The sequence below is a fragment of the Culex pipiens genome, chromosome 1 (assembly GCF_016801865.2).
Source record: "Culex pipiens pallens isolate TS chromosome 1, TS_CPP_V2, whole genome shotgun sequence".
Lineage (NCBI taxonomy): Eukaryota > Metazoa > Arthropoda > Insecta > Diptera > Culicidae > Culex > Culex pipiens.
Window position 1 is genome coordinate 100,690,943 of NC_068937.1, and position 24,453 is coordinate 100,715,395.

Below are 24,453 nucleotides of genomic sequence, written 5' to 3' on the forward strand. Positions count from 1 at the left end.
GGCCCGTGATACTGACGTAGCTTGCTGAAGCCGCCACCAAATGTTTAGTGGCGCTGTTTCGGGATTAACATTTCAGAGGGTCACAAATCAAAATATAATAAATCTAATTCAATTTTTTTGGAAAAAAAATTCTGTAGCTGCTCAGAATGATTATTTTATGTCTAGCATCAGGTCACAGGCAAAGCTTCCCAGCAGGTGTCTTTTTAAAATCCTCTGAAATGTCTTCCGCAAATTTTAATTTGGCCAATGAACTTACAGATCATCATAATGTTTATTTAAATCTATAATTTGAGGCGGACGCCAAAACTTTGGTACTTTTTAGGCTTCAGTGACATTGTATGCAGATGACAGCCGTAGCATCCCCGTGCATTTTCCACCAAACTGGGTACAGTGACTCTTTGTACGACCGCAATGGATTCAAAATGGGTTTGAATTCAATTTTAAAAAAAATACTTCGCGGCCCTTCTTGACATAAAACTTTTAACTTGACAGCTCGTTACAAGAAGACCAGAGTTGATCCATCGTAAAATGTTGTCTTGCCATTTTTTGTTGCGTTAAATTGAAAAAAAAGTTATCAAAAATGAACATACAAATTCACATAGGGTTTAAGGACCCTATTCTTAGTTTTATCTGGCAACCCTGGGTAAATTGATCGCTACACCACCCTTTCTGTCAAAAAAGGTAAATATTATGGTCGGTTGGAAGACTAGTGCGCGATCGATAGCGAAAATATTTTGCATGCAGTAACTTCACCAAGCTCACACAAAGCCGTCGTTTCTGGTTCAGCAGAGCCAACCAAGACCCCTACAAAATCCCCTTCCCTTCCCACGCCTTGTCTTTTAACATCAATCCCTTCCCTACTAACCCCGAGTAGGCCGCGGGTAATCGGCTCCCCTCCACTAACATTTACACACAAGATCCTCTGTAATTACTCTTAGCATTAAGAACAATGTAATTACAAAAGCCGACTCGGTCCTAACCAGGTTCCAGCACCGAAAAGGACATAATAAAAATAATGTTATGAAAAAAAAACTTCACCAAGCTTTTCGACACCCCCAGTAAACGTCAAATCAGTCATTTCTCTTTCGGGAAAGATCCGGGAGCAATTTCGTTTGGTTTGATGTTTGCTGGGGGGGTCGAAAACAAACAAAAACAATCACTTCTTGCATCAGTCAATAGCACAAAGTCACAATAATTTACTTAACATTTGTTAGAGGATTGCTTTATGACCAACATTTTTACAACACCACGGGTACAAAAAACTATTTAAAACCTTGTATAAGAACAGCCACAAATAAAGAGAATTTGAATGGCAAAAGTTTGACAGCAATGATAAAACAAATGTTTGAAAATTAAAAAAAAACTAAATATGTTTTGTATACTCAATCCAGAAATGCTTAAAACCTTTTGAAAATGCTTAAAAACGTTGAAAGCAGTATGACAAATTCATATAAAAATCAATTATATTCTTATGAATACAAATTTGTAAAATAATTAAATGATTATTTTATTTTAACAAATAAAACGTTACTGAATCCACCAATCCAAACGTCAGAATTGCTCAAAATTTAATTCTGAGTCGACAAGTAGAAATAAAGGTCGGTCCTAGGAGGTTTGAGTAAACAGTGAGGAAGGCAATAGAAAGAAGCAGCTCGTTATGTTACAGACATGACCAATCATACAAACATCTTTGCCGCAACTATCGAGCAGCACCTTTCGCAGTTGAGTGTTTAAACTTTTCTGCAAAAGCAAAGCATCAAGAAAAGAGCCCGCTTAGAACAAAATTCTGTGTCGAATTCTTTTTAATTTTTAAAAAGTAATTTTGCAAATCGCAGCAAAAAAAAAAATCGTTTTGTTCGACAAGATTGTCCAATCTGCATCGATATTGATTAAATTTCAGAAGGACCATTTCAGGAGCTCTGAAGACGCCTACTTTGATTTTAAATTGTAAACTTGAAAAAACAGCATGGTTTTTTATTATGAATAGCCAAAAAGCTAAAGTTCCTGCACGGATAAGACTCAAGCTTTTGTCTTCATTCTATTCAGTCGACCAATTTGAATTGCAACTTGATTCCTGTTTTTTGAAAATTTGATGGACATTTGAAGTGCTTAAATTTGTAGAAAACATTTATTGAGAAATGTTAAGCACTTTCTCCTAACTCCATCTAATTTGCCGATTTTCACCATTTAAACAACTTATTTTGCAAAATAAAATTGATACAAACTATTTATCACTCGATTTCAGTTGAAAACGCTTCTAATGAGCTGTAATTGAGTGCCAAAGTGCTGATATGGCAACATTAGAGGCACGCTGGAATTAGATGCTGTTCCCCTAGGCGATTCAAAAGATAAAAAGAAAATTATTTTTGAAATCAAGTTCAAAAAGCAACAAAGCTCTCTTTGAATTCCCTTACTTCCACCCCAAAAGCAACAACCGCGAGCAAACTCCCAGAAACCTCAAATGCGGCACACAAATGCTTATTTAGTATTGTTTAAACTTCAAGGGTTGTGTGTGTGTGTTTTTTTTTATCTGTATTTCCTGGTGGGATTGGGTGGCGCTCGCCGGAAGCTTCAGCCAACAGTTTCATTCTTTCTAGTGTGTGTGTGTGTAAAGACAGTCGCGCTTTTGATTTTTAAGCCAGCTGCTGGCAGAGTTTTATTCGTTTCGCTTCGAGGTCAAGTTCAAACTTTGTAACATTTTTGCTTGTTGGTTTGTTTGTGATAAAGACTTGGTACAAAAATAGCTTAGCTTTCGTTTTCTACGTGAATTGTTGTGTCGGGGGTGTGTTGCTTTCAGCGCACGCGCGCACTCGTCTCAGATTTGACTTCTCTCATTTAGTTAAGGGGAATTTAAGAAAAAAGAAAAGCATTATTTTTCGATTTGCAAATGCATTTGTTCGCGATTCAGCTCGAACTTTTTTTTTCCCCTTGCACCACAAAACGACTAATTCTTACAACGTCTCTCTACAGTTCGCTCATGCAATTCTCGTTCAGTTTTGTTTTCTTCTTCTCGCTCACACGCTAAAAGATTTCCACACACACGCGGCGCTCATGCAGTTGTGGCTTTTGCTTTCGTTTCGTAACTAATTAGACAGAGTTTAGTTTAAGTTTATTTCCTTGCTTTAATTAAACTTCTCACCACTTTTCCACAAATTGTAAGATTGTGGACCTATTAGAAAAAGCTAGCTACAAACTAAACAGTTTTCTTCTTCTTTTATTGTTTTTATTTCCTGAAAAAGAAAAAAAAACAAATAGTCAAGAAAAACAGTTTGGAGGGAAACGCTAAACTAAGTGACACATTAGATCCTAACCCTAACACGTACTCAAAGAAAAAAAAAAACCTTCTTTTAATCTTCTCCCTACTCCTACTCCTCCTCCTCCTTGCTGCGATGGCTTTGGTGCCGACTAGCGCCGCCGCCCCGATTCCGGTTGCGCCGGGGCCGCTGCCGGCCGTGTCCACGGTGTTATTGCATCTTCCGCCGGACGGTCGCCGTCGCGTTGTCACTGCTGCCGTCGACGGCCTCGACGAATCCGCCGTTCGGCGAACTTCCGTTCATGTACGAGTTGGCCGCGCCCTTCGGGCCCCCATTCGTGGCGTAGATGCCGTTGCCCGTAACCTTGCGCCGGTGGGCCTCCTCGCCGTCCTCCAGAATGGGCTGCGGAATGAGAGAGAGAGAAAAAAACGAGATTCATTAACACACGTTCGAGAAAGATCTTTTAAATGCGGCGTTGTTGCGCAATTGCTGTTTAGCGTGCACTTGACCACGGCACGACAACTCTGCGCAAATTGAATTTTATGGAGACGCCGGGTGTCTTAAGGTGGCGACCACCTTCTTGAGGAGATGGTTGATGCTTGCGATCAAGGGCGGCAAGCATACTCAGAATTGTGGAAAGTTGATGCGAATTTGTTTACCATTTTTAGCACGAGCTGCGGTTCTTTGAGGAATGGTTCTAGAAATTTCCTGGCCTTGCCATTCGGGCAATTGAACTGCATTGAGGTGGGCTGATTAAGGTATGTGGTCATTAAATCTGTTTATGTATTACGAGAACATCAAGAATACTTCTACCTCATTCTGTTGATTATTGCTTAACCGAATTACAGATTTGTCTCGACTAGATTATCCATACTCCTCGTCAAACTTAATATTGACAGATTTTTCTGGGTCGCTAAATCTAAAATAACTAATGCAGCGGTGCGTTTGAACACACCTAAACTAAAAAAAAATCGGCGAGTCTGATACTTGGCACAATGATTTTTTTGGTTTTATTGGATTTTTCTTTAGAAATGTCGCAGATATTCGATGGGTTTATGTACGTAATATGTACTGAGTAGTACATATCCATCACATTTCTTTGAATATGGCTTGGGAGACTCGAACTTACAAATTAGACCTCCGTACCAATATTAAAAAGTAAATCAAATGAAATGAAATGAAATGAAATGAAATCAAATGAAATGAAATCAAATCAAATCAAATCAAATCCGTACCAATATTTAAAAGTTAAAAAGCGTTACTTTTCCAAAATTTCTGGATTCCCTTTTACATGGGGAACACCACCTACTCCGATTATTGGGGCCACGCGGTTGCTTGACAGGATCGATCGTGTTTTTAGGTGTCTTTTTTTCTTGCTAGCAATGATAATATCAGTCCTTCCTTTATCATCGTTGATCGCAAGGCACGCCGCCGGTTGAGTTTGTGTTATTTGTGTTTCCTGCTTCAGTCGATTGCGGGCGGCGTGGCCACGCGCTTGCCTTACAGAATTGATTGGTATTATTGTGCTTCTGTAATCTTAATTCTTTGTTATATGATTTTAAAAGCCATTCCTATATCATAGTTGATGCGTCGTGTGAATTGTGTTAAATTTTCCGAAAAATTCTCGGGGAAATATACTCATTTTAAGCCTAATAAGCGGTCGTGTTTGAATGATGCTGGATAATCTGGAGTGTTCCTTGAAATTTACTGAAACCAAGTACACCAACGAGTAGAGCAACTTTTTGTGAACATTTCTGTTTATTTTCACTTTTATTAAAAGTTATGCTATTCCTTTTAAAAGCATTTAAAAAAAAATCCCAAATGTATTCTAATCAGTCGAGAATGCATTGGGCCACGCCCATTTTCCTATTTTCAGCTTAGTTCTTTTTCTTCCAGTGCTCTTTTGGGTCTGCTTAGTGCTGCCAAAATTGATGAAATTTTTAGCGAACACTCACAAAAAGAAGCATTTATAGGCCCCCAAAACCAAAGCTAAAAACTCGATTCGCCACCTACATTCGAGAAGGAGAACTTTGGTGCAAGGTTACGTTTACGTTTTTGCGCGATAAGTGCAAAAGGGAGTGAAATCTATTTTAATGTTTTTTTAAAGAAAATTGATCTTTTGGAATAAAATAAAGTTAACAGGAGGTAAGAAATAAAAAGTTCTATCGACTTACTTTTTGATTTTTTTGTTAAGTTGCCTTTTTCATTGAAAATTCTGAGATCTGGATTGAAAAAGCGAGAATGAGGTTAGATTTCTAATTTTGAAAATCATTCCAATTATCATTTTTCAAGCAGAGCTTTGCTTTTAAGGTAGAAGTGACTTTAACAAATATTTGTCCACTAGGATAATCTACATTCTCAATTGATTAGTTAGGTTTTGGTTGATTAAAACATTCCCTTATTTTGAATCATATAATAAACAGGTTAAATCGGCCATCACAAAAATATTTTCGTTTATATCAATTAAGCTATTTATTTCTTACCTGAAAATGGTATAATTTGCTACTAATGTCGATTTTATAATGAAATTAAACGATTTCAAATTTCAAACCAATTTACTCGGTGTAGGTTATAATGAAAACATCACCCCAAGTTTCAGCGCCCTCTAGTGGCGGGTAATTTTGACGTTTGATTGCCTATAGAGATAATTCACTGGCTCACTCCAACAGGCGCTGCTGGTGGTGTTGGTGGCCACCCTTTGTTCTTTATTTGCCTTCGCTTCTCGCTTGGTTTTCTTCAGCCTTCGATTGGAATGGGTCGTCAAAAGTCAAACGTCAAAAGACTTGGCGCGTTTGTTTTTTTGATGGCGCTTGCTAATTATTTACATGTTTCGGGATTATTTTTCAAGTGAGTGACTAACTAATGTTAATGTTAAGCGCTTTTAAAACGTTAGCGCTAGTGAAAAGAAATCGATGGCAACTTTCGTTAAGCAGTTAAGCTCTCATCTTGCGTGTGGATGTATGTGCCAACAAAATGATGAGAAATGGTCTCGCAAAATAGAAATTATGATCAAAAGAGCATTCAAATTGATCTTTTTGGCCAGTAAATGGCATCCATTTGCGTGCTTACTTGAGGCGGTGCTGTTACTGGTAAGTTTGTAGCCTAAATAGTATTTTTGGAGCTTTAATCGAGCATCAAACTCTCCATATCGACGCTGTTGTGCTATCATGTCGCACCAGCCATTTCGACGTTCCGAGAAAAACGCGTTTTAATGTTTGACCTTGAATAAACAAAAACGAGAGCACGCAATGTAAACAATAAAAAACACGTTTTGTTTGGTTGACCATTCTGTGCATTGCCCCGAAGTTTGGTTGTATTTGGTTGCCGGAGTCCCGAGTTATAATTTACAATGTTTACGGTAGTCTCACTTGTACGTGCGTCAAACGCATCCTGACCTGAAATCCCTTTGGCCAATTGTCGCACTTACATCAATTTTCAGGGAGTGACAAGATAGCACGACAAGATTGAAACTTCTTTCGTATGAAAAGTGACAAAAATCCGCGGAGCTTTTTTGGTTTTTATTGAATATCTCAGGATTGAAATCGAATTTTGGGGATCTGTGAAGGTCAAAAGGTGAGGCATTGTGAGCTGCACAAAATGGCATTCTTAACTCAATTTGGCCCAAAATGCACGTACGACAAATTAGCACGACGGCGACGATATGACGAAGATAGATGTTTGATTAGAAAGGGTATATTTCCCCTAGTTCATCGGCCCGATGTTTTCTTAATGATACCAACTTTAGCAGTAAGCTTTAAACATAAATTGAGAAAAATCACCTCAAAAACATAAACTACTTTTTAAACGTAAATTGCGGTAAAATTTGACTACAAAAAAAGTTTCTTTCCATTTTGAGCCTGCAGTTTTTGTACTTTTTACGCTTTTTACAGAGCTCAGTTGATTTGTTTTGGTTCCGTAATCGACAGCTGTTCTTTTGTTCTGGCTTTGTTTGGGGCCGTAATTGACAGCTTGTGTTGGCTGCGGTCGAGCTGCCTGTAGTGAGATATAGATGTCGCCCCCCTATTTTAGAGCAACCGAATACTAGTTCGGTTTTATACAGCGTGAAACGTGAATTTTATAGATATCAAAATAATAAAAAAATGGTTTTTCCTATACAAATTCCAATGGAAAACTTAATCGCTTTGCGCAAATTGAGGACTAAACCAATCGTTCCCAAACTTTGAGGAGTTGTGAGGACCCCAAAAGGAACTGAAAAATTGTTGTGCTCACAAAATTTGAACAATTTTATCTTTTCCATACTATCATATTACACCCTAATGCAACATACATATAAATGTATGTGTTTTACCATTACTTGAAAATGCTAATGTAGTTTTAAGACGCCCAGAGACACAAAAACACAATGAAAGCAGTTAATACTATTTTTAGATCCTGCAAACAAAAAAAAAGTGATCATCAAAACAGAAGCTCACACGAAACTGTGACAACGGTTGTAAAAATAAATGAGTAGCACAACAAAAATGTCAAGTGCCACTTAATTACCAGCAGCGCCATGATCCTAGTAAATTGTCTCAAATGTAAACAAAAACAAAACCATCCTCATAGAAAAACGTAACGAGCCCCCTGCATAAAACCGACAAAGTTCAACTAGTTGGTCATCAAGACTTGCGAGAGGTAAAAAAGAGGGACTATCAAACTTAAATTATCCTAACCACCACCGTTAGCAGCGTGGGGGCAACTTTTATGACGTCCACCATGATTCTTCGGGGTGCTCCCGCGGATTAACATTAATCGCTAGGTAGATCCCACAAAAAACGATGATTCTTCTAATGAGTAATTACTTTTGAAGAACGAATTGAGTCTAAGTTTGAGGTTTCTTATTATAAATTTTTGAAGATCATATTCTTAAAAGATGACAAAATCCAACTCGTTGCGTTAATCCTTCTCCTAATAGCGAATTCTGGCTTGGAAGCCCTCCCATCGTGGAGCACAAAGTTCAAGTGCAAGGTCCACGTTTTTGTTTCTTGCTTCAAGTACGCACGTACTCCACTATTTTTTGTTAACTGAACCTCGCAGCTCATCCCCAGATGAGTAGCAAAAATTGATAAATGGTTAAATCGAAACGACCAACACCATCACCGCCGCAAGTCCCTCCTCGGTTGGGGGCTTTTTGCACTTGGCGCGTCCTCAAAGTGTTTTGTTGTTTAACAATTTTTTATGGTTCCTTATTGCTGGGCACCAAACTGCGAACTTTATTGGAGGATCCTCTTACCAACAACAAAAAACAGAAGGTGAACAAATAAATTACCTCGCATGTGTACGGATATAATTGAGCAAAGATTAGCAACGGAAGGTAACTTCAAGATTGAGGGGAACTGAGAGTAACAACAACAACAACAACAAAAAGTTGTTTATTGACGATAGCCGATAATGGTGCCCCCCGCAAGCTGAACGTTCCTTACCGGAGGTTGCGTTTTTTTCTACTTACTTGCTTGCGTACGTTAGAACGACAGAACAAGAGCCCTTTTTTTCCTACCCCTTCCCCATTTGACGTCATAACACACTCTGGCGGGATCGGCAACAAATTGTATACATAAATTAGGCTTCATTATCCACGCTGTGAAGGGGGCTTTCGAGTATTTATTCTTGATTGTTTGATGACTGCGGGATTGAGTTGATGACGACAAAACGGACTTGGGTATTTCTACAAAATTTTGGCCAACGATTATTCTTTGTATTTAAGATTTTGCTTTCACTTTGTAGGGCCCTTTCCTATAACCAGAAAAGCTCTGTTGTTGCGTCATTGGTTCGTCTATACAAATTTGAGAGCTGAGTAATGCTCTATGAAATCGGTCGTTTTTCTTCAATTTTAATTTTTGTATTTTTTAATCCGGCTGAAACTTTTTTGGTGCCTTCGTTATGCCCAAAGAAGCCATTTTGCATCACTATTTGTCCATATAATTTTCCATACAAATTTGGCAGCTGTCCATACAAAAATGATATGTGAAAATTCAAAAATCTGTATCTTTTGAAGGAGTTTTTTGATCGATTTGGTGCCTTGCGCAAAGTTGTAGGTATGGATACGGACTACACTGGAAAAAAATGATACACGGTAAAAAAAATTTGGATGATTTTTTATTTAACTTTTTATCACTTAAACTTGATTTGCAAAAAAACACTATTTTAATTTTTTTTTAATTTTTTGATATGTTTTAGAGGACATCAAATGCCAACTTTTCAGAAATTTCCAGGTTGTGCAAAAAATCTTTGAGCGAGTTATGATTTTTTTAAACAATACTGATTTTTAAAATAAATCGAAATGTCGATCGCAAAAAATTTTCAACTTCATTTTTCGATGTAAAATCAAATTTACAATCAAAAAGTACTTTAGTGAAATTTTGATAAACTGCACCGTTTTCAAGTTAAATCCATATTTAGGTGACTTTTTTGAAAATAGTCGCAGTTTTTCATTTTTTAAATGAGTGCACATGTTTGCCCACTTTTGAAAAAAATATTGAAAAGCTGAGAAAATTCTCTATATTTTGCTTTTTTGAACTTTGTTTATACGACCCTTAGTTGCTGAGATATTGCCATGCAAAGGTTTAAAAACAGGAAAATTGATGTTTTCGAAGTCTCACCCCAAAAAATCCATCATTTTCTAATGTCGATATCTCAGCAACTAATGGTCCGATTTTCAATGTTAAAATATGAAACATTTGTGAAATTTTCTGATCTTTTCGGAAACAATATTTTCAAAATTTTCAAGTCAAGACTAACATTTCAAAAGGGCCAAACATTCAATATTAAGCCCTTTTGAAATGTTAGTCTTGATTTAAAATTTTTGAAAATTAATATTTCGAAAAGATCGGGAAATTTCACGAATGTTTCATATTTTAACATTGAAAATCGGACCGTTAGTTGCTGAGATATCGACATTAGAAAATGATGGGTTGTTTGGGTGAGACTTAGAAAACATCAATTTTCCTGTTTTTAAACCTTTGCATTGCAATATCTCAGCAACTAAGGGTCGTATCAACAAAGTTCAAAAAAGCAAAATATAGAGAATTTTCTCAGCTTTTCATTTTTTTTTCATAGGTAGGCAAACATGTGCACTCATTTAAAAAAATGAAAAAACTGCGACTATTTTCAAAAAAGTTACCTAAATATGGATTTAACTTGAAAACGGTGCAGTTTATCAAACTCTCACTTAAGTACTTTTTAATTGTAAATTTGATTCTACTTCGAAAAATGAAGTTGACAAATTTTTCCGACCGATATTTCGATTTTTTGAAAAAATCAGTATTGATTAAAAAAATCATAACTTGCTCAATGATTTTTTGCACAACCTGGAAATTTCTGAAAAGTTTGCATTTGATGTCCTCTAAAACATATCAAAAAACAAAACAAAAATAAAAATAATGTTTTTTTGCAAATCAAGTTTTAGTGATAAAAAGTTAAATAAAAAATCAACATTTTTTTTTACCGTGTATCATGTACCTACAACTTTGTCGAAGACACCAAATCGATAGAAAAATCCTTCAAAAGATACAGATTCTTGAATTTTTATACATCATTTTTGTATGGACAGCTGCCAAATTTGTATGGAAAATTATATGGACAAACTAATGATGTGAAATTGCTTCTTTGGGCATACCGAAAACACCAAAAAAGTTTCAATCGGATTAAAAAATACACAAAAAAAATCGAATGACCGAAATCAGAGAGAACTGCTCAGCTGATTAGTTCTCGAGAATATCGCATTTTTTTCTAGATTTTTTAATTGTTGATTTAGATGAAACTCTATGAATCAAATCGAGCCAAACATTTAATTAGAGCACAAAACCAAAACGTAAACATTCGCGATTATTCTACTATTCCATTCATTAGTACACTCCCTACATGCCTTCCAAGAATCAGATTGATAGCAATTAATTTCCTATTGACAATCCGGTGACAGCGCTTTAGTGCCCTTTCAGTTCTCTTTGAAATTGCATTTAGAAAGGGCCCATTATGAACAACAGTTGGAAAGTTAAAAAGGCCTAATAACGAGATTATTTTTAATTGTGAGTTTTACTCAGCCGGGCCCTAAGCTGACAGTTTTCGTGAGTTGCGCGTATTCACCGACAGATGGCTAGTGGGCCTCGTCGGAGTCCGCCCATGAAATACGCAACTCAAAATTTGCAGGGGATTTTTTTTCGTGACGGCTTTCGCGGCACGCTCACTTCAACTTTTCTAGACTAATATTTGAACGCGGCGTATCTCTAAACAAGTTTTTGAAGAAAATGATTCCAGACTGCTTATTTTGTCGTTTTAAACCGAAACAAGCCAAAAACTATATTTATTTAAACTATTCGCCTTTTTCAAAAGTTTGGCTAGATAATATCGAAGGCCGCCATCTTAGGCCCACTGGGCCCACAAAAAGGGGTACGCTCAGTTTGTATGGGAGCTGTCAACATGCTCCCGGGCTGGTTTTACTGCGAAAATCAACAGAAATTAAGAAGCAATAATGCAGAGTTGAGGATAATGATGTGTTCAGGGCCGTGCACAGGGTTTTCGAAAGGGGAGGGTTTTCTCGAAAGGGGCGCATGGGGTGCTTGTTTAGATTGCGAAAGGGCGCTAACCAAAGGGCAATTCACTTCTGATACTGCACCAATATGAAGCCAATATTGGAGTCGATACGGTATGCAACCTAGGAATACTGCGCGTGTATTATGCGCGTATGATATCCACGCTGATATTTGGGTAGATATAACCTCATATGCGACGAATATGGGGTCTATATCGTCAATACTGTATGCAGACAATGAGAATAGTATGTGCGTATGATACGCGTATGCAGTATGCTCGAAGTGATTAACCCCTAGGCGCTAACAGTCAATCTTTAAACTCAATAAATAATACTTTGGTATATTTTACATATATTTTGCTGGTTCGAATCCCGCGGCGGACGCTCTAAAATTCTAAGTGTAAATATGGGTATCCGGCGCCGTCGCTCTGTGCCTTACTCAAACAGGGCGGCGAAGTCCTTGTAGTTAAAAGGATGACAGTGGTTGGTCTAGTCCCGGGTGACAGATATAAAGTCAACTTCGTTTTTTTATATATTTTACATTGGTGCAACAAGAGACTACACTTTTTGAATTGGTGCTGCAAATCGTGTTGAATAGCGCCATGAAGGGGGGGCGTTAATTCGGAGTTTGAGCGAATTTGAGATTTTTGCGCAAATGAGAGTTTTGGCGTAAATCGGAAGAGGCATGGGCCGTTCACTTGTGGAGCGTAAAACGGGGTTTTAGTGAACAAGTGTAGCGGTAATTGCTCAAAACAAGTTTTCATAAGTTTTTTTTTAAATATTAAGAGTAGTTCTCTACGATTTCGCAATTTTTTTTCACGATGTTTAGCTTTTCATTTTTTTGATTTGGATGAAACTTTGCCATGCACCATGCATTCCATATGTCAAAAGAAGCACAATTGCATAATTCGTTTTTCTATACAAATGTCCATATAATTCTGGGGCCGGTCATATTATTCATCTGGTTTAGGAGATATGATTTTTTTGAAGAAAAAAAAACGTAAAAGTGGACAAAAATTGTTGAAGCAATTTTGTTGACAAAATGTACCGTTTTCAGGTTAAAGCAAATTTTAGGACTGCATTTTCAATTTATTTTGGTTTCTTTTCAAGAAAATTTTGTACAATTTTCTCTCTGCAACTTTCAAATCGAGCAATTTGTTTCTGAGATACACAATCTCAAAGAAATCAAATCGATGAACTTGATTTTTTCTAAGTGTTAACCCTTTGCTGCCCAATTTTTTTTCGATTTTTTTTAAATTTTTCCCTTGTCATTTTGAGCAACTTTTGTTCTACGAAAAAGTTTACGTCTCTTGTTTTTTGTTGTTTTTGTTTCATTTATAGTTTTTATATTTGCATTTATCTTGTTTAGTTGATATTTGTTTTTGGTAGTATTTGGCCTATTCTAGCACCTAATTTGTCAAGTTTTTACAGCCAATTTTTCATTATTTTTTTGTATGTTTTTATTTTTTTTACTCTAGAACAAACCATTATCATTTAAATTGTTAAAAAATGCTTAGAGGTATAGTCTGAAACAATACAAAAAAAGTACAGAAAATGTTAATGAAAAACACAGCCAAGAAAAATTTTCATTTTTTTAAACATTGGTAAAGTCAAATAAAACAAGTCACACGTTCAACCCTAAAAAAATCAAATTTTAAGAGTTCACCTTTCCAATGCTTTTTAAAGGTCGAAAATTGGTAAAAAAAAGATTTTTGGCGAATTATTAGATCGAACCCCGCCTAGAGGTGGGGTTGGGTTGTAGCTGGATAAACTGAAAGTGTTCAACTGATCATAACTCGGAAACTACTGGTTTTCAATCGACTTTTCTTTGCATTCCCTATGTCAAAAGAAGCAATTTTGCATCATTTGTTTTTTCATGCAAGTCTCCATACAATTTTGAGGGCTGGAATGGGTATGTAAACGTATGAAATTTTGTATCTTTGGACGGAATTTTCTGAAAAACTGAAAAATTAGATAAGAAACTTCATTTTTGGGTCAAACATTTGTAACAGATTTTTTGAGTATAAAAAATTAAAAAAGATAATTTTGAATATATTTCTATCGATTCCTTGACTTTTCTGAAGAAACGTCCTAGAAAATCGGTAAAAAGTAACAAAGTTGCTACAGGAAACAAAGATATATTTCGATTTACCCCAGAAAATGTTCCGAAAAGGCACCTCTCTCATAAACAAAATTTAAAAAATGATAAAATAATTAACATATTAAAAAAATACTATCAACGCCTGAATAGCACCATAGAAATGATGAAAATATTTTGAAAATTAGATTTCAAAGAAAGTTTCACAACACGTAAAAAAAATAATCAAAAAAAAATTAGCTAAAGCAACATAAAAATGATAAAAAGTTGCGCCTTGTGATGAAATAATTTTTTTAAATAAAACAATTTGACTACCTTTTTGAAAATAAAATTTCACTAGAGGTGGCCTCATGACAAAATAAAAAAAATGAAAAAAGTAGAGCAACATAAAAAAAGATCAAAGATAAATATTTTAAAAATAGGATTTTACCAGCGGCGTTTTGTTGATAAAATTATTTGACTATCGGCGCTCCTCAAGCTATAAAGACTTTTCAAAATTAGTCAAACAAAGTTTGCCAACCGGCGCAAAAAATTGTTGTAGCTAGAACGCTAAACAGAATTTTTATTTTTTTATGTTACCGTACGCCAAACTTTGTTTTGCTCTTATTAAACAGTCTTTATGTTGCTAGAGGGGCGTCGATAGTCAAACTTTTTTTTGTTGAATGTTTTAATTTTGTCATAATAGCGGTTCCAGTAAAATCTTATGTTTAAAATATTTTTATCATTTTTAAGCTGATTTGAGCACTGATTATTCAACTTTTTTTTCAATATTTTTACCAATTTTTTTCCCCACTCATAAGGGCGCCTCCAGTAAAACTTACATATTGAGAATTTACATAAAAATGTTTACGTCATAGGGGCGCCCCCATTCCATTTTCCATATCGAGAATTTGCATGATTTTTTAAGTCGTAGGGGCGCCTCAAATCAAAATGTTCATATCGAGAATTTGCATGATTTTTTTTAGTCATAAGGGCGCCTCCAGTCAAATTTTCATAAAAAATTTGTATGATTTTTTTAAAGTCGTAGTCACGCATCCATTAAATTTTTCATAGCGAAAATTTTCATGATTGTTTAAGTCGTAGGGGCGCCTTCTGTCAAATTTTTGGTATTGAAAATTTGTTCTAAAAAATTTAAGTCACAAGTTGAATTTTCATAATAAGAATTTGTATGATTTTTTTTAAGTCATAAGGGCGCCTCAATCCAAGTTGCCATATCGAGAATATGCCTTTAAAGTCGTAGAGGCGTCTTCAGTCATATTTTTTACATTAACATTATTTTTTTTAAATACATATTTAAAAAAAATAATTCATAGGGGTGCTTCCAGTCAATTTTTCATATGCAAAATTTGCATGATATTTTTAAGTCGTAGAGGCGCCTCCAGTCAAATTTTTAATGTTGAGAATATGTTTAAAAAAAATTAGGTCGTAATGGCGCCTCCAGTTAAATTTTCGTATTGAGAATTTTCATAAAAATGTTTCATTCATAATTATCATAGGTCACATTTTCATAATAAGAATTTGTATGATTTTTTTTTGAGTCAAAAGAGCGCCTCCATTCATTTTTTCATATCGAAAGTTGGCCTGATTTTTTTAAGTCGTTAGGGCGTCTCCAGTCAAAATTTTATAATGAGAATTTGAATTGGAAAAAATTAAATCGTAGGGGCGCCTCCAGTAAAATTTTCATAATTTTCATAAAAAAAATTTTAGTCATAGGGGCACGGAAAGAAGGTTTATCGTGAATCTTACTAATTTTCGGTTAAAAACCCTAAAAAAATTGGTTGTTTTTTCAACCACGATTTTTTTTAGCTGGAAATCCTAAAAATAAATCCTGGATTTGACAGCTGGATCCAGGTCCTAAAAATGATAAATCCAGCTAATTTTTTAGTAAATTTTACTAATTTGCAAGCTGGAAAAATGCTGTCAGTCTCAAAAGCTGTATGTTTTAAGAAGGTCTGTTAGCTATTTTAGCTAGATTTTATGGTATTCTAGGAAGTTTTATAGTTAGCCCAGCAAGTTTTTAGGCTGTTTCAGCTAGTTTTTTTGGAATCATTCTCAAAATTTTCCATTGATGGCTGTGAAGCCAGGTATTTTCACACATCTTTTTAGCTAGTTTAGCTAACTTTGCCACTATTCTTGGTAGGTGTTTTGGTTGGAATAGCTAATTTTTCCACTATTTCTACAAGTTTTCTTTCAAAAGCCTCCGTTGCTGCCTGCAAAGCACGCATTATTCACCCAGCCTTTTGGCTGATTTAGCTCGTTTCTTTTTTGTTCTTGCTTCGTTTTTCGGTAAGTCCAGCTAATTTTTCGACTGTTTTAACTGGTAATTTCGAAATCATTTTAAAAATCCCTTGCTGCCTGTAAAGTTGTTTTTAATTTTCAAAAAGACTTTTTGCTGGTGTAGCATGATTTTCCGCTATTCTTGGTACGTTTTTTGGTAGTCCAGCAAGTTTTTTGGATGTTTCAATAGTTTCCAGGCTTTTTAAACTATGTTCTAGTTGATCATTCTTATAGTACGGCTTTGTTATTCTATTGACAAATTAAAAAAAATACAGTAATACAAAAATACAAAAATACAAAAATACAAAAATACAAAAATACAAAAATACAAAAATACAAAAATACAAAAATACAAAAATACAAAAATACAAAAATACAAAAATACAAAAATACAAAAATACAAAAATACAAAAATACAAAAATACAAAAATACAAAAATACAAAAATACAAAAATACAAAAATACAAAAATACAAAAATACAAAAATACAAAAATACAAAAATACAAAAATACAAAAATACAAAAATACAAAAATACAAAAATACAAAAATACAAAAATACAAAAATACAAAAATACAAAAATACAAAAATACAAAAATACAAAAATACAAAAATACAAAAATACAAAAATACAAAAATACAAAAATACAAAAATACAAAAATACAAAAATACAAAAATACAAAAATACAAAAATACAAAAATACAAAAATACAAAAATACAAAAATACAAAAATACAAAAATACAAAAATACAAAAATACAAAAATACAAAAATACAAAAATACAAAAAAACTTACAAAAAGTTAGTTTGTTTAAATTATAGTAAATTGAAGTTATATTTGAACTACGTTTTGCATTTAACAAAGTTTAAATATAACACCAAATTACTTTAATGTAAACTTAATTAAACTTAATTTAACCTAATTTAACTTGATTTAACTTAGTTTTACTTATTTCGCTTAATTTTACTTAATTTAACTTAATTTAACCTAATTTAACTTAATTTAACTTAATTTTACTTAATTTTGCTTAATTTTACTTAATTTCACTTAATTTAACTTAATTTTACTTAATTTTACTTAACTTTACTTAATTTTAATTAATGTTACTTAATTTTATTAATTTTACTCAATTTTACTTAATTTTATTTAATTTAACTTAATTTTACTTAATTTTAATTAATTTCACTTAATTTTACTTAATTTTACTTAATTTTACTTAATTTTACTTAATTTTACTAAATTTTACTTAATTTTACTTAATTTTACTTAATTTTACTCAATTTTACTTAATTTTACTTAATTTTACTTAGTTTTACTTAATTTTACTTAATTTTACTTAATTTGACTTTATTTAATTAATTTTAGTTAATTTTAGTTAATATTACTTAATTGTATATAATTTTGCTTAAATTTACTTAATTTTGCTTAATTTTACTTAATTTTGCTTAATTTTATTAATTTTACTAAATTTAACTTAACATAACATAATTTAACTAAATTTGGGCAAATTCAACTAAATTACACTAAAAATAACTATTTTCAACTAATTTTATCTGAATTAAACTAAATTTTGGCTCAATTTAACTTATTTTTATAAACTCTTCTTAATTTAACTAAAATTAACTAATTTAATAAATCTTAAATTGATTAAACTTAATTACACTTAATTTAACTTAATTGAACTTCATTTAACTTCGTTTCTAACAATATTTAACACTATTTTTTGATGTGCTTAAAAGGCGTTAGGTGCCCTATTTGTTCGGATTTGTCAAACATCGGCCAATCTATGTCTAGACATTCTGTACCAGCCGCCCCTCCAGGTGGACAGATGTCCATACAAAAAAAAGTAGAGTGTGGACAATTGCCAGTCTCCCCTTTCCCCTGCCGAAGTGTTCACGTGGTTTAGGGATGCCCCCACTTTATGTTAAGTACATGTTTTTATCTACGCATCCTCCAAACAGTAACGAGAGGCTCAACTTCTAACCACTTTCCCTCAACACAACAAACTTCTCACCTTATCAACTGAAACATTCCTTCAGGTGCCGATCCGCAGAAAATCTTCCTGGCTTTTAATTTATTCACTCACACAACACATTCTATCACCTTTTGCACTTGCACTCAAACAACACACATAATCATCAAAAAAAAACTTCACGAACTGAGCGGCTCAAACAGGATCGAACACGACACAGGACGTTGCTTTGTTTTGTTCTCGAACTGATGATCTGTCAAAAATCCATGCTGCCGGTTCCAGCTAGTTTTTTTGGTAATTTTACGCAAAATTGTGCTGAAACACCATTATTTTTGGTAAAATCTCTCCTGTCATTTTGGTTTGGGCTGTCAGTTTTGGAAAGCAAATCAGCAATCAGGCTTAGCTATTTCACCAATCCCAGATTGGTAAATTCAGCTGAAATTTTAGCTGATTCAACCAAAAATATCACTGTTTCACCAATTTGAAGCCAGCTAATTTGAATTGTTAAAATTTAGATGGAACTCCTTTCCGTGGGCATATCGAGAATGTATGAATTTTTTGAAGTCGTAGGGGAGCCTCCGTTCAATTTTTTATATCGTGAATTTGCATGATTTTTTTAAGTCGTAGGGGCGCCTCCAATTCAATTTTCATATCAAGAATTTTCATAAAAATGTTTTTGTCATAGAGGCGCCTACAACCAAATTTTAATATCGAGAATTTTCATGTTTTTTTCAAGTCATAAGGGCGCCTCCAGTCATTTTTTAAAATATAATTAATATGTTTTTTTTAATGTCGTAGGGGCGCCTCCATTCAATATTTCATTTGGAGAATTTGCATGATATTTTTAAGTTAAAAGGGCACCTCCAGTCAAGTTTCTATATTGTGAACTTTTATTTTAAAAAAATTAAGTCGTAGGCCTCCAGTTAAATTTTCATGATTTTCATAAAAATGTTTAAGTCAAAGGGACGCCTCCAGTCAAATTTTTCATATCGAGAATTTGCATGATTTTTTAAGTCATAAGGGCGCCTCCAGTCAAATTTTCATAATAAAATTTGTATGATTTTTTTAAAGTCGTAGTGGAGCCTCCAATCAATTTTTCATATCGAGAATTTGCATGATTTTGTTAGGTCGTAGGGGCGCCTTCAATTCAATTTTCATATCGAGAATTTTCATAAAAATGTTTAAGTCATAGGGCGCCGCCAGTCATTTTTTCATAATAAGAAATTGTATGATTTTTTCAAAGTCGTAGGGACGCATTCATTAAATTTTTCATAGCGAAAATTTTCATGATTTTTGAAGTCGCCTCCTGTCAAATTTTTAATATTGAGAATTTGTTTAAAAAAATTAAGTCGTAGGGGCGGCACCAGTTAAATTTTCATAATAAGAATTTGTATGATTTTTTTAAGTCATAAGGGCGCCTCAATCCAAGTTGCCATATCGAGCATATGCCTTTAAAGTCGTAGGGGCGTCTTCAGTCATATTTTTACATTGGGAATTTGTATTTAAAAAAAAAATCATAGGGGCGCTTTCAGTCAATTTTTCATATCAAGAATTCGCATGATTTTTTTAATTCTAAGGGGCGCCTCCAGTCAAATCTTTAATGTTGAGAATATGTTTTAAAAAATTAGGTCGTAGGGGCGCCTCCAGTTAAATTTTCATATTGAGAATTTTCATAAAAATGTTTCATTCATAGTCATAGGTCAAATTTTCAATATAAGAATTGGTATGATTTTTTTAAGTCATAAGAGCGCCTCTAGTCAAATTTTCATTATAAAATTTGTATGTTTTTTTAAGTCGTAGGGGCGCCTCCAGTCAAATTTTTATATGGCATATTCGTACTGAAAAAAATTAAGTCTTAGGGGCCCTCCAATTAAATTTTCATAATTTTCATGAAAAGGTTTTAGTCATAGGGGCGCCTGCAGTCAAATTTTTCATATCGATAATTTGCAAGATTTTTTAAAGTCATAAGGGTGCCTCCAGTCAAATTTTCATAACAAAATTTGTATGATTTTTTAAAGTCGTAGGGGCGCCTATATTTAATTTTTCATATCGAGAATTTGCATGATTTTTTTAAGTCGTAAGGGCGCTTCCAGTCAATTTTTTATATTGCATATTCGTATTGAAAAAAATTAAGTCTTAGGGGCGCCTCCAGTTAAATTTTCATAATTTTCATAAAAATGTTTTAGTCATAGGGGCGCCTTCAGTCAAATTTTTTACATATCGAGAATTTGCATGATTTTTTTAAGTAATAAGGGCGCCTCCAGTCAAATTTTCATAACAAAATTTGTATGATTTTTTTTAAAGTCGTAGGGGCGCCTCCAGTCAAATTTTTATATTGCATATTCGTATTGAAAGAAATTAAGTCTAAGGGGCGCGTTCAGTTAAATTTTCATAAAAATGTGGTAGTCATAGGGGCGCCTCCAGTCAAATTTTTTATATCGAGAATTTTCATGGTTTTTTCAAGTCATAAGGGCGCCTCCAGTCAATTATAATAAAATTAATATGATTTTTTTAAAGTCGTAGGGGCGCCTCCATTCAATATTTCATTTCGAGAATTTGCATGATTTTTTTAAGACGTAGGGGCGCCTCCAGTCAAATTTTTATATTGCATATTCGTATTGAAAAAAATTAAGTCCAAGGGGCGCGTCCAGTTAAATTTTCATAAAAATGTGGTAGTCATAGGGACGCCTCCAGTCAAATTTTTTATATCGAGAATTTTCATGTTTTTTGCAAGTCATAAGGGCGCCTCCAGTCAATTTTTATAATAAAATTAATATGATTTTTTTAAAGTCGTTGGGGCGCCTCCATTCAATATTTCATTTCGAGAATTTGCATGATTTTTTTAAGACGTAGGGGCGCCTCCAGTCAAATTTTTATATTGCATATTCGTATTGAAAATAATTAAGTCTAAGGGGCGCGTCCAGTTAAATTTTCATAAAAATGTGGTAGTCATAGGGGCGCCTCCAGTCAATTTTTTTATGTCAAGAATTTTCATGTTTTTTCAAGTCATAATGGAGCCTCCAGTCAATTTTTATAAAAAAATTAATATGATTTTTTTAAAGTCGTAGGGGCGCCTCCATTCAATATTTCATTTCGAGAATTTGCATGATTTTTTTAAGACGTAGAGGCACCTCCAGTCAAATTTTTATATTGCATATCCGTATTGAAAAAAAATTAAGTCTTAGGGGCGCCTCCAGTTAAATTTTCATAATTTTCATAAAAATGTTTTAGTCATAGGGGCGCCTCCAGTCAAATTTTTCATATCGGTAATTTACATGATTTTTTTAAGTCATAAGGATGCTTTCAGTCAAATTTTCATAACAAAATTTGTATGATTTTTTAAAGTCGTAGGGGCGCCTCTATTTAATTTTCCATATCGAGAATTTGCATGATTTTTTTAAGTCGTAGGGGCGCTTCCAGTCAATTTTTTATATTGCATACTCGTATTGAAAAAAAATTAAGTCTTAGGGGCGCCTCCAGTTAAATTTTCATAATTTTCATAAAAATGTTTTAGTCATTAGGGCGCCTCCAGTCAAATTTTTCATATCGATTTGAAAAAAAAATCTCTTTGGCATTTTAGCAACATAGCTAAAAAAAAATCGGCCCTTCGGGCCGAGGGGCGCATGGGGTGTAACTAACTTAATTTGCCAAGGGGGGGTTAAACCCCTAAAACCCCCCCCTTGTACACGGCCCTGGATGTGTTTTATCTTATTATCAGTAAAAATACTATCAGTCAAGCTTCTTTTATAAATAGGAATTGAAACAAGTTGTTCAGTTTTTGCAAGCGATTTTCTCGAATCGCGGTTTTTGGTTTTGCGCCCTAGTGAAATGTTTGGCTCGAAATTAGTTTTTCCAAACAAGGATCCATACAATTTTGCGGCTGGTAATACAAAACGGGCCTGATGTTATTCGAGAATCTGTATCTTGAGACGAGATTTTCCGTTCAGTTTGGTGTCTTCAGCAAAGTTTTGCAAAGCGCGTCGAAAAACTCTGATTTTATTTTCATTTGGAATCCTGTTAATGAACTTCGCCCATTTTTTTATATGTTTTGTAAAATTGCCCGAGAATTATTAATTTTTGGACTATTCTACAGATTACACCTTCAAATTCAAAGAAATGCACTTGTACCATAAACTGCTTGTGCCCAAAATTAGCTTTTTTCCAAAATGTATCTTCAGAAAGATAGCCATATTGTGTTTATTTTTTTTACCCTATTTTTTCATATTAAATTTTTGATTTTATACAGAATCATATGATGAACATCAAATTCAAAGTTCCGGCTCGTTCTCGGTCGATAGATCGAAGTCGTCAAGTCGGATTTATAGAGAAAATTTAACCGGTCTGGGAATCCAAAACGTCTTTATCTGATTCTAAAAGTGTTCCCAAAAACGGAATAACATGAAATTATAATAGAATGTTTTTGTCTTTTTTTTCCTTGGTATTGATTGGTAAACACATTTTTCACGTTCCTTTTCACATTTTTTTACTCGTTGCAGCAAATCCAATACGCTTAGGCTGACTGAGAAATTATGGGAAAGTATCGGTGGCGTATTTGCCAGAATTCCATCCTAGCCAACATCGGTTATCATTTTTCGAGACGAGACTTAGAGGTTGGGTAATCAACTTTTAATCTTATTATATCTTTCGTTAAGATGCCCCCTTATGGCTTCCATAATATGCAATCACACAATAATCAACAGTATTCCTCGATAGTATAGTGGTCAGTATACTCTTCAACTCCAAAGTTTGCACTTCTACTCACCATGCACGCGCCCTGGTTGTTGTTCACCAAATCCCCGTTGGTGAGCAGCAGCTCCTTCCCGTTCTGGTACAAATGGTGCCCGTTCTGCTGCAGCAGCTTCCCGTTGGCCGACTTGACACTGCCGTTAACGGCCACCGCATCGTACTGACCGCCGCTGCTGGCCATCGCGTCCATTTCCGCCTGTCGCTTCCGGGCCGCCGCCGCCTCGCGCCGTTTGCTGTACGCCTGTTTGTAAAAGTCCGAAAACAGGAACAGGAACATGACGCCGTGCAGCCCGATCCACACCATGAAGCCCTTCGGGTAGTCGCAGTTGGTGAACAGCAGCTGGAACTGGTGCGTGAAGATGGCCACGAACTGAACCTGTGTGCGGGGGAGGAAGGAAGGAAAAACGGACGGAATTAGGAAGCGGAATTTGCGAGCATCAATTAAAATGTAATTATATCGCGGGCAGGCAGTGAATCACGCTCTCACGCGGAGCTTGATTGATAGATCGTTGGTTGGTGACCTTGCACTGGACTATGATGTCAGGATGTAAACTGGTTACTTCATTAAATTATCTAGGGCTTACAATGTAAATCTCGAGCAGCAGTACGCTGAACTGTCCGATGCGTGAGCGGAATACTTAATTTGCGGTATGGATCATGGTTCAAAACAAGTAAGAAGGATACACAACAGAAATTAATTGCCAACTTCCGAGAAGTGATGAATAAATCGGTCAGTGACATACAGAATTTTTTTTCCATCTCTCCAACAAACTTTTGTTTTTCATTCTTTTATTATTATAAACTCTGATTTCGAGAATTTCAACTGTGAAGTAGCAACTGGAACAAATCTAGATCACAAAATTTGTCTAAAAACGTAAAAAATCTTCAATTTTTTGTTAATAAGTCTGCAAAAGACATAATAATAACAATATTGACTAAAAATTATTGGTTTTCATCAGTTAACATTTTATAAAAAGCGACGCAAAAAGAATCAAGTGAAAAAGTGCATTTTTCTGCATTGATAATAATATTTAGCATGTTCGGGCTTAGAGCAGTGCGTGGCCGAATGGTTACGCTGTCCGCTTTGTAAGCGGATGATTCTGGGTTCGATTCCCATCTGCTCCAACCTTCCATCGGATGAGGAAGTAAAATGTCGGTCCCGGCCTTGGTTGTTAGGCCGTTAAGTCATTCGAGGTGTAGGAGTCGTCTCCATGCCATAAGTACAAACAACACACCAAACCAAGCCTACTCCGGTGGAATCGCTGGCGGCGGTTGGACTCGCAATCCAAAGGTCGTCAGTTCAAACACTGGGGTGGAAGGTTCCTTGGAGTAGAAAGAGGTTTGTGTGCTCTCCCCATTCAAGCCTTCGGACTCCTAGGTTCGAGCAGAAACTTGCAATAGAGACCACAAAAAGACCCGGGGGTCGTCAATGTGGATGGTTTGATTTTTTTGGGCTTATTTTATTATTAACTTTTATGAAATTTCGAAGGTTTTTTGCCAAAACAGAAAAAAAATTCGTCAATGCTTAGATATTTTGGAAACTAATGACAGTTGTATAATGAGTATTATTTTTAAAC

General features: G+C 34.7%; 1 protein-coding gene across 1 annotated transcript in view; it reads right to left on the bottom strand.

Annotated features, from left to right (window-relative positions):
* Window positions 1–381: 381 nt before the first annotated feature.
* LOC120429624 (elongation of very long chain fatty acids protein AAEL008004) overlaps window positions 382–24,453 on the bottom strand; it is a 95,376-nt gene continuing 71,304 nt past the window's right edge. Inside the window, exons 8-9 of the mRNA XM_039594654.2 lie at window positions 22,893–23,252; window positions 382–3,656 (exon numbers count right to left, since the gene is read on the bottom strand). Of these exons, the coding sequence (XP_039450588.1) occupies window positions 3,465–3,656; window positions 22,893–23,252 (552 nt within the window). The 3' untranslated portion in view covers window positions 382–3,464. The remainder of the gene's footprint in view (window positions 3,657–22,892; window positions 23,253–24,453) is intronic.